Source organism: Temnothorax americanus, unplaced genomic scaffold (genome assembly GCF_048541705.1).
Source record: "Temnothorax americanus isolate GAGA-0224 unplaced genomic scaffold, ASM4854170v1 Scaffold35, whole genome shotgun sequence".
NCBI classification, from domain to species: domain Eukaryota; kingdom Metazoa; phylum Arthropoda; class Insecta; order Hymenoptera; family Formicidae; genus Temnothorax; species Temnothorax americanus.
Window position 1 is genome coordinate 1,000,975 of NW_027509496.1, and position 10,981 is coordinate 1,011,955.

Below are 10,981 nucleotides of genomic sequence, written 5' to 3' on the forward strand. Positions count from 1 at the left end.
TAATACACGTAAACACCGAAAACTACGGAGCGCACTATGAGGACCTCGTCATCGGCAACCTGGGATACGTAGACATCGAATTCAACGTGTTATTACACCTGGACACCGAAAACTATGATGCGCACTATCTGGACCTCGTCATCGGCAACCTGGGATACCTAGACATCGAATTCAAGCTTGATTCATAAGAATCGACTTAAAAATTCCCTAGCGGCACTTTCTGCCAAGCGTAGAGAACCTTCTTTTCCGTTGACTGAAAATATATATTATTACCTAATTTACCTAAATAGAAATTTTCTTCTTGACCGATAAGTCTATCGACCTAATTTCGAAATACGCGCGCGATATCGAAACTGGCGATACCTGCGCCGCCAGTGTCGAAAAAGTGAAAGTGACGTTTCTGATTATGACGTCATCATAACATCGGCGTTAGGAGGAGGAGGAGGAAGTATCTTAATAAAAAATTTTCACATTTGGACTTTGCGTCGCAATATCTCCGCTCGTAGGGCACGTAGCGGAATATTATGAGAGAAACCCCCTCCTAATTGGACCCCAAGCTATCGATCAAGCCTACTTAGAACTTGATCCGTTCACTCGTCGTTATCGAGATCTCAACATCTCGGGTACTCGCAACCGGTCGCGTCGCGTAAAAGAGTCACGTACTACGTTTACGCGAGCGTTACTTCTGTATTAACTTACGATAATTTAACCGTTTACGCGGAGTAAATTATCGTAAGTTACTACAAAATCCCGTTTAGGCGAACGAATTATCGTAAGTTACTACAGAAGTAACGCTCGCGTAAACGTAGTAACGGTCGGTCTCGCTCCGCGTGTACTTGGCGCGAGACACTACCGTGTCTCTTGATAAGTTGTCTAGTGATTATAATGAATAAGAATGAGTTACAGCATAAATTAACTTGTACTGCTCTTTTAATTTTGCTTATATGTATAATGTAGAAAAAGAAAGAAAATATAATATATTACTGAAGTTTTTTCTACATCATTTCCTATATCTCGTTTAAATTTTTTCGTTACTTAAAATAAAGGAATTACTCTGTTGCGGAACATGTTTTCGTCGTGAATGGTTATCAGCCAGTACGATGTGGCGAAATAGTCGCAAAAGCCAAAACCGCGGCACTCAATAAACGGCCTAACGCCGAACTCCTCCAAGCAAGAGCCGAACGAGATTAGAGACTGGTCGCCACCGTCCGCGCCTGCATCTCTATGCTGTAATTTTGTAAGGCGTAATTAAATATATGTTATACTTACAGCTGACAATAATTTAATATTATATAATTTTGATAAGCCGCAATTTGATATTTGTTTGTTGTAAAACTTGCATATAGTTATTGTTACTAAAGTAAAAGATCTAAATAAAGAGGTTGTTATTTTTAATAATCTAAAGAAAACCCATTAATTTAAATAACAAAATTAAATAAGAATGTGTATTTTCAAATTGTTAGAAGAAACAACGGTTGTAATACTGAAATTGCCGATACCGTAATTGCCGAAAACTATAATTCGAGAATCTCACTTGTGGTCCTTCAGGACCAGGCAGCCCACGTAGACCAGATTCATCGGTATTTCCCCTTTCTCCTCTCAGTTCTGGCAATCTGTCAAAGCTAGCCAGACCAGAGTCACCTTTCAATCCCTTCGGTTCAACTCGACCATCAAATCCGGGCAATCCAAATTCGCCGGGTTGTCCTTTCTTACTGCCCGCAGATATTCCTGGTTCTCCGTAGTAACCTTTCTACGGCCTAGGTGCTCCGGGAAAACATTGCAATTTTTCCAAACCTGGCATACCCGGTTGGCCGACGAATCCTCGCAGACCTGATCAAAACATGCAATAATACAAATTAATTAATGTTAATTGTTTTATTTTATACTATTATAATTTAATTAACTTTAAAAAAAATTGATTAAATATATATAATAACGGTTGTTACCTGGTTCTCCAACTATTCCTTTATAACCGCGAAGGCTGTGGCATATATCGCCAGATTCCTTTAAGTCCATTCGGGCTATATTCACCAAGAGCTCCCTTTTGTCCTGGACGTTCTGGAATACCGGGTCTACCATCAAGACCAGCATGACCAGGCTCACCAAGTTCAGCGAATTCACCAGGTAATCCTATGGCAAACAAGAATTGAATATTAACTGAGATAAAATGTCAAGTCTTCAGATATCTAGATTAAAACAGAAAGAAGATATTTTTAACAAATAACTAAGTAAGGCTCTATAATGTAAAAGAAAAAACCTTAAACAGGCAATAAGAGCACAAGCGTGACATTAAACCGCTAAACTTTATTCTCACAAGTCAAAATTAACGAACGTTTCGACCCTTCTTTGGGGTCCTCCTCAGCGTAAATCCTACATATAAAAATTAATACAAAAGTGGTCTGACGTCGCAAACATACATACAGATAGTCTTCCGCCGTAAACAACAAATCATCGCTGGTCAGTTATGTTAGATGTGCACTCCGACACGTTCCAGAGTATCGTCGCATAAAAGCTTCCTGGTTGGAGCGCCAGGAAATTTTCTCAACTGGATGTAATGTCGTTGTCATTGTGACGCAACGCCTGTGGACAAAATCGGAGTACCGTCCTTTCTCAATATTCATACAGGAACACAATAGATATCAACCAAAGTAACTCACAGATTTAACATAATGTATAATAGTCAAATCGCAACGCCCGTCAATCAACAGAGATCAGTGTGTCTCCGAGGACGTTCACGCAGAGAATGGGACGCTTGCCTTAAACAAGATATCGACGAATAAGATATTTTTAGATTTTTATTACAGGTGACCGCAGTCACGAGTGATCACAACTCACAATTACTATGTTTGCGCTCTGGAGTCCGCCACGTGAGTGAGCTCCGCGCTTTGTTTCCTCAAGATCGCGAGATCCTTCGATCTGCATGCGAACACGCATCGGCCGCGTGCGTTTCTGTTAAGGCTTTTGTTGCGCACGCGACTGGCTGATTATTTTCTGCTGTGGAACTGGCGTCTACCATTAATGTGGCAGGTTTCAACGGATTAGAATATCCGAGTACTGGAGGAGTTTTTAATACCTCTTTGATCTTGTTAAAATCTTCTTCTTGTTCTGCGTCCCAATGCCATATTGTGTCCTTTGTTAATAATTGTCTTAACGGCTCAGTGATTCCAGATAAGTTTGGTACAAACTTAGACAGGTAAGTAACGGTACCTATCATACGGCGTACTTCTTGAACATCTTCCGGTCTTCTTAGCATCTCAATGACCTTGAGCTTTTCCGGATCCGGTTTCAAACCTTCTGCGGTCATTGTGTGACCCAAGAAACGGTACTGACGTTTTCTCGAATAGACACTTATCCTTGTTCAAGCGTAGACCAGCTTCATATAATCTTTGAAGAACTTGATTCATCACTTCTCGCAGCTTTTCTAGTGTCGATGCGTAGACTATGACATCCATCGATGTTTCCACACCGTCGAAATCTGTAGAAATCTATATCGGCTCCATGGTGTATTTACTGTCAAGTTTTTAGAGGTCCTTTCCGTCACCTTGATTTGTCAAAATTCTCGAGCGCAATCAAGTTTCGTGAAATATTTCGCGCCAGACATTTTGGTGGAGATATCTTCTAGTGTTTTAAGTGGAAAATGTCCCCTCTTGATTACCTTGTTCAGATCTGACGGATCAATACATGGACGTATCTTCCCTTTGCTCCTCACAATTACTAGCGGGCTCACTGCTGGGGTTGGCTCAGACACTGGTTTGATCACGCCTAGCTGCATCATCTTGTCGAGTTGTTTCTTGACTTTTTTCTTCAACAAAATGGTATCCTGCGAGGTGGGTGAATTTTTAGTTGCGTTCCTTCCTCCAGTTCCATATCATATTCGTATCCTTTTACGAAGCCTAATCCAATGAATAGTTCATTCTTTATTTTTTCAATAAACGATGTCCTTACATAAGTCCTAAGGACAGGTGTCCTAAGGTCAGAAATGGACAACCTTAGGACACCTGCCCTTAGAACATGACCTGCTAGATAACCTTATGCATAAGGCTATCTATGTCCTTAGGACTTATGTTGGAAGGACATATGACTTTAGGTCTAAAAGCTATACGACCTAAGGACATGAAGACATGTCCCTAGGCCACATGGCCTTAGGATTGAAGGATATATGACTATAGAGCGGAAAGATATACGACCTAAGGACATGAAGATATGTATGACTATAATAACATCAAATAAATGTATATTGAGCTCAATCAATGACATCGACAATTAATCAAATGGGGCAACATTCTGCAAATATTGGAATTAGAATACTTCTATTCACATACACACACACACACACACATACACGTCTTTCCTTTACTTTGAAGACTTTTATTCTAGAAAAAAAAAGATTTATACTAATTTTTTAATAGAAACCAAATAAAGACAGTTTTATGAGCATTTCGTAATTTACGCTTTGTATACAAAAAATCTCGAATAGAAGAGAAATCGGTAAGCTGCGACGCTCAAGACACACACATACACTACCTAAAATCTGAATTATTGTTAGTAAAATCGTTTTCTACTATTTTCCTGATGCTTTTGGTAAAATATAATGGCCATGATAACACAAACTATTAAAAAGAGCGCACCAACTATCAGTAGGAAAAGTTTTATTCCACTCATACTAGATTGCTTCGGATCTTCTATACGTTATCTTGGTGCGTCATAGACTGCTACTGATGGCACAATTTGTGATCTGTCTTCTTGATCCTTAAGATCATCTTGGTAAGTCTAATTCAAACAAACGAATTGATAATATATCATGATTGTCAGACAGATTACCCGTGGTAGCAGAAATTCCAATGTAATATCCTGTTGAAAGCTTAACTTGATTCACTTGAAAGCATTGCTTCCATGCTGCTTTGTTGGCGAGATCCGTGGAAAAACAGTTAGGACATCTCTTTCGTATCTTATAGCTAAGTGTGTATCATGTTCTAAGTTTCTCAACTTTGCTTCACAACCTGCGAGTTGCGTATGAGTGCCGTCGCGATCGTGATCGTAATGCAGAGATCTATTGTTGACCATTGCTGAGATGTAAGGATGCTGATGATTATATTAGCCATTATGATAGCTGTATGTGTCAAGTATCACTGCTAATTGTAATTGTGTGTGTGTGAAAAAAAATAAAGGTAGTTAATATAATGTTTTCTATTTAAGGCCTAACTGTGACCTCACAGTTCCGATTTTAGCTTTAAGATATTTGTTTATCTTTGAAGCTCGAGCGAGACGATTCTCCTTCAATAGAGTGCTTTTCAGTTCCACTTCCTCTTCATTCATACGAAAACTGAAAAGCTCTGAAAGAGAAAAAATGACGTTATACATCTAAAATAAAAAAAATCTTAAAATATGTATGTTATATGGCATATGCTGAACCGACACAAAAAAGTTTAGAACCAGTTTTAAAGCAATAAATCAATATAATTAAGAGTATAAAACTATATTATTTTTACAAGACTCATGGAAATTTTGTTAATTATGATATATGATGATGAGAAACATTGTAGTAACTAACGTTTTATGCAGGCTCTTTTCTCTGGTGTACAAGCTGGTCTTGGCTTCTCTTCGTTTTCTGCTCCATCTTCTCCCTCTTGCGTGAACGTGCTCCAGTTACTGATCGAAGAGCCAGCTTTTCACGCTCCCAAAGAACATCAGTCAAGTTCTTTGTAAATTGAGAATCCCCTAGTTCACCAAACTTAGCTGTCTTCTTTGCGATCTCGTACTGTTTTTTTGTCAACATACAGTCCTTAAAATAAAAGAAAAAATGTTAAAAGCAGAACAAAAATACATATTGAGTAACCGGGCTCAAGTTACTCTACCAAAAGCTGCGCGTGGTCGTTCTCTCCGTGAACGCGGTATAGAACCACTTACATTTGGATATGATGGTGTTTCTGGTGTTTCTTGAAAAATCGAAGCCGGAGGAACAATGATCACAAGTGTTTCATGACTAATATTTATAGCGCTCTCTTCTATATTGACAGAACTCTAAAAATAATAAAATTATAAACCAAGCTATTAATATTTTTCTTAACTCAAATTATGCAATACAAATTGTTCAATTACTTAATAAAATATTTTAAGAAGTTATACCATTGATGCCAGTGGTTGAGTTTTCTGAACACTAGTATGGATTAAGATTGTTGATGAGTTTTGCTCTGGAGATGTTTCAAGAACTTAATAAATAAGAAAAAATATGTACTCTTAATTTGTTATCAAATTAAATACATTAATATTGCTTTACACAAAAATTAAAAAAAAAATACTTTTTCACATAAAATAAATGATTGTGCTGTTTTTTCATTACTATTCATCACTGCCTGTTCAATATTCAAATATGGATCTTCCTTGATAAATGATAAAACAGGAGTAGGAGTTTGATTTTCAATAAGTGTAGGCATTACTGTTTTATTTGGATTGGTGGTGGTAACTAATTTTCTTTGCAACTCATAATTCAAGGATCTCAAAGTTTGTACTTCTTTTTCTAAAACTTCATGACTGTTTTCCAATTTTTTGAGTTTTTCTAAAGCGTTCTCTTTACTATCAGTTTTCTTTTGAAGTTTGATTTTAAGTTCGTCCGCTTCCTGATTTAAAGCTTTCATTTTTTTCTCTTGATTTTCATATTTGAAGTTTATATCTTGTGTTTCTTTTTTCTGCGATTTTTTTGTACTCGAAGATGCATCCTTATCACCATTGAAAGAGCTCAGTTCTTGGCTATCTCCAATCAACACAGAAATATTTCTCTTTCTAGAATTACTCATCATCTTATTTTCCTTTGAAGTTATATTCTATAATACAAATCATGAAGGTTAATCATTAAAACAGAATAAATCACTTTTACTTTGCCAGTAAAATAATAAACAACAATGGAAATATTAATAATCGAGTCTACTGGCCATTATAATCGCCAAGACAATACGACCACGATTTGGTTCGATTATCGTCAAGACGCTTTTTTATATTTTTAACCAATATAAATTGATGTAATCTTTGATACTTATATAAGCATCTTATTTAAATAATGAAATTTATTGCGAAAAATATTAATCATTAACTTTGCTAAAGTTCAATGCAAGAGATTTTGTATGTTTGCACTACCAAGAAACACCCATACTTTAATGCCTATAAATAAACTATATCTGTAAGTAAAAAATTCGAAGAAATAACATTCGGCAATATGTTATGCTGTTTATTATTGTGCTCTTATATTATATTTTACTTTCACATACTCTATTTTAAAAAATCTTGAAAAGCAAAAAAAATCAGTAGGATATGGCATAACTTACTTTCTCGACTTGTGCGTAGCTATCTAACTTTGTTTTTAATGGAAAAGACACCCTCTTTTTATTTAGGGATTTTTCTAATTCTTCGACAGTTTCTGATGAGCATAAAGTAAACCGGTAAGTTACAAAAAAAAAAGTTAAAATTAGCTTGCACGAATAATGATATATAAGGAAACTTACCAGCAAATTGTAGCAGTACTGCCCGATAATACCCTGGAATGGGTTTTTTACTATTCCTTTTTTTAATATTATCTACGTGTAAAATTTTCCCTTCTTTCTTGAGTTGCTTTTCTAGAGTATCGGCGTCCTCTTTGGACCAGAACACCTGGTACTCTTTATTTTTTTCCAATTTAATAGTTTCAAAATTTTCAAAAAAATTCAAAAGTTTCATCATTTCTGACTTGTCAGTCACAAACTTAACCCAGCACCACATTGTCAACTTAATCCACAAATAGTACAAAAAAATAATAAGTATGACAATGCGATATCAGATTAGTGGCTGTTTCAAACACAACTCACTTTGTTGCCAACACGTTATCTTGACACGTTATGCTAGAAACGAGATATAAATATGTAAATATATATAAAATATACAAGTATATATTTTATAGAAGTCCAAAAATCACCGTATATTTCTGTAATATCAGATTTCTTAGAACATTTTAAAACAAAAATCCTAATATTAAAATGTCAAGGTTAAAAATGTTTTTTAATGAGAAGCGATCATATTTTACGAATAACATAGTCGTTTCCTATTTAAAAATTATTGTAACCTCAAAATTTTTATAATAAGACTTTTGTCTTAAAATTTATTTTAAGAAATCTACAGAATACTGTGGTACTGTATAAATGTGTAAATATATGAAAATAAATATTTAATATAAATCTATATTTTATAATAAGCACATATACATTAATTGTATATTGTATTTTGATGTGTGCAAATCGTGCGTGAATCGAAGGTAATCTTTATTTATCAAAAGACATATCGACCATGCAGTTAATTATACAACGCTAAGGGCCGGTCTCACAGTCTCCGATTAACGTGATTCTCCGATTAAACTCACTCTGCATCTCTTTCTAACTATCCCCCTAGAAAGAGACGAAGAGTGAGTTTAATCGGAGAATCACGTTAATCGGAGATTGTGAGACCGGCCCTATGGCACAAAAAATGTTCACATCTCGATCTGTTTGAAGTTCTTAATTTGAGACACATATCTTGGTTTGTCGCAAAATTTACTTGATTTAATGCAGCGTTGTCCAAGAGTGGCACACGATGATAGTTTCGTTATTAGTACCGCAATCCTATGTAGGCAATTGATTATCGAACTCTCTTCTCGCTTGTTTCATCGCGCGGTTGATTTAAGGCTCCTCGACACAGCGATACCAACGGGTACACACGGGTATACTCCCTTCTCCTTCTAACTCGCTGAGATAGAAAGAGAAGGGAGTATACTCGTGTGCACTCGGGCACACTCGGGTGACGTTTCCGACCGCAGCCCAATTTCGAGCCTCTGCGCACGCTCCCTGCGCATGTAAAAAAGCGTATACATACGTACGTGTGGCGCGCTCGTCTATCGACACTCGTCGATAATTAAGACGAACGCAGCCTAAAAGTCAAGACGAACACAGCCTTAATTTGACACTTTCTACGGTTGTGATTCATTTTCATAAAAAAATTTAGGATCATAAATATCGCAATCAAGATTTGTTCTTTGAGATGGAGAACGATCATTCTCTGCCAAAAAAACGATATAGAGGATATTTAACCTCATTAAATCCCGTACTTCCGAGATCTACAAGACTCAGATTGGAGCAACAAGAACAGAACAGACAGAATTTTCAAGAAGTTGTAAATAATATTCAACCACAAGAAGATCGCCAGTACATATTAAGTGCTGGTTGTGAACAGGTTAGTTAAAAATCAATGTTTTAACAAGAAAATTTTCAACCATTATTTTTTGTTAAAATAAAAATCTTAACAAAAAAGTTATTTGTAAAAATATACATTTTTTTAAATTATTGTATATTTTCTGAAGAGAAGATTATTTTTCTTAAATTATAACTTTACTATTACTTAAGATAATTGATTATTTTCAGAATTGTAACCAGCACGATGAAAGAGAGCATGATGGGGACGAATCAGATGGAATGGAAGATGGGCATATTTCTTCTGTGCATGAGCAACCTCAAGAAGTATTTTTAACAAATGAAATGAACAAAGATGTATCTGATTCTGACAATGATCTTCAAGTAAGTGGAAAATCAAGGTTTAGTGATGTAATCTTAACTGATAAAGTGTGTACATCCCACACAGCAATGTAATATTGCAGCAAAATAACTGTAATAGTACATAATACAAATATTGTTGAATTATTACATTTAAATATAATTAGCGTTATTCCATATCAGTAATATTACTGTTATTATTAATTAATATAATAGTAATATTACAATGCAATATCTCAAAAATATTTTTGTAATATTTCAATCTCATTGTAATATTACCGTAATATTATGCTATGTTAAACGTCAATCTTTTGTACTATTTGAAATTCCTTTGTTATATATAACACATTTTTATCTCTTGTGTTTATGTTTGTAAGGAATCTTCAAGCTATCCTATTTCATCTGCTGAGTCAAGTGTGGATGACAGCAATTTATCTGCTGAGTCAAGTGTGGATGACAGCAATTCGGATGAGGAGTATAATGGTTCCAATTTACAACAGAATCCAGACCTTCAAAGGAAAAGATGGTTTTGCAACAACAAAATTTGAATGTATGCTCATGATTCTTACTTTCTCACTTCGACATATACTACGTTTACGCGAGAGTTACTTCTGTAGTAACTTACGATATATCACTCGTTTACGCGGAGTAAATTATCGCAAGTTACTACAAAATTCCTTTTACGCGAAGGAAAATCCCGTTTACGTGAAGGAATTATCGTAAGTTACTACAGAAGTAAAGCTCGCGTAAACGTAGTAATAGCCTTTCAACTGTAGTAATGCAAGATTTATGTAAGCTTATAAACTGTCTCTTTGAAGAAGATGTGATTCCTACTAGTGAATATTGGTTCAAGAAAACTTTTGGAAGTAACCTTCCATACAGAGTGCACCTTTATTGCTCTGATTGTGAGGCGTATATTGGTGACATAAAGCAGCTAGGAAATGAGATTAGGGTTTGCCCTTGTCCAGTATGTTCAAAGATGTGCACTGTTTTTAACTTAAATAATGGATCTTTTTTATAACTCTTTCACTTCGTTCACAAATTGTGGACCTGCTAGAAACAACACCAGATATCATAGAATTATTAAACTATCGCTGGAATAGGGAGTCTGGGGAAAAAATTACAGATATTTATGACAGTGAAAAATACAAGGAACTTTGCAAAAATGACAACTTTCTTTCTAGTCCATTCAATCTAAGTTGTTGTATTTCGACAGATGGTATTTCTATTTATAACAGTACAAAGAACACAAACTGGCCAATAATAATGCGTTTAAATGAGCTACTACCTCAATATAGGTTTAATCAAAATAATTTTATTCTTGGGGGATTATGGTTTGGAAAAAAAGACCCGAACATGCTGGCATTTCTTAGTCCATTTTTGAAAGAACTAAATCAATGATATAAATCAGGTTTTCATTGGAAAGCACCAAATGG

At 35.5% G+C, this 10,981-nt stretch overlaps 1 protein-coding gene, 1 long non-coding RNA gene and 1 pseudogene across 2 annotated transcripts; 1 reads left to right on the forward strand and 2 right to left on the reverse strand.

Moving 5' to 3' along the window:
- Positions 1-1,057: 1,057 nt before the first annotated feature.
- Positions 1,058-2,126, reverse strand: LOC143901644 (uncharacterized). Its single transcript, XR_013258141.1, has 3 exons — positions 1,947-2,126; positions 1,535-1,830; positions 1,058-1,227 (listed from the first exon to the last, which is right to left on the reverse strand). It is a non-coding gene; the product is annotated as an uncharacterized LOC143901644 (long non-coding RNA).
- Positions 2,127-4,029: 1,903 nt separating this feature from the next.
- On the reverse strand, positions 4,030-5,316 carry LOC143901609 (vesicular integral-membrane protein VIP36 pseudogene; annotated as a pseudogene).
- A 3,613-nt stretch (positions 5,317-8,929) lies between these two features.
- On the forward strand, positions 8,930-10,156 carry LOC143901680 (uncharacterized). The gene is made up of 3 exons (XM_077414111.1): positions 8,930-9,228; positions 9,417-9,569; positions 9,923-10,156. The coding sequence occupies exons 1-3, from the start codon at positions 9,037-9,039 to the stop codon at positions 10,091-10,093; spliced, it is 516 nt and encodes a 171-aa protein (XP_077270237.1). The 5' UTR covers positions 8,930-9,036; the 3' UTR covers positions 10,094-10,156.
- The last annotated feature ends 825 nt before the right edge of the window (positions 10,157-10,981 follow it).

Excerpts from the sequence above, each read along its gene's own strand:
- LOC143901680 (XM_077414111.1), top strand. The coding sequence starts at position 9,037 with ATGGAGAACGATCATTCTCTGCCAAAAAAACGATATAGAGGATATTTA. Across the intron at positions 9,229-9,416 it reads TAAGTGCTGGTTGTGAACAG|AATTGTAACCAGCACGATGA; the intron begins GTTAGTTAAAAA and ends GATTATTTTCAG. Across the intron at positions 9,570-9,922 it reads ATTCTGACAATGATCTTCAA|GAATCTTCAAGCTATCCTAT; the intron begins GTAAGTGGAAAA and ends TATGTTTGTAAG.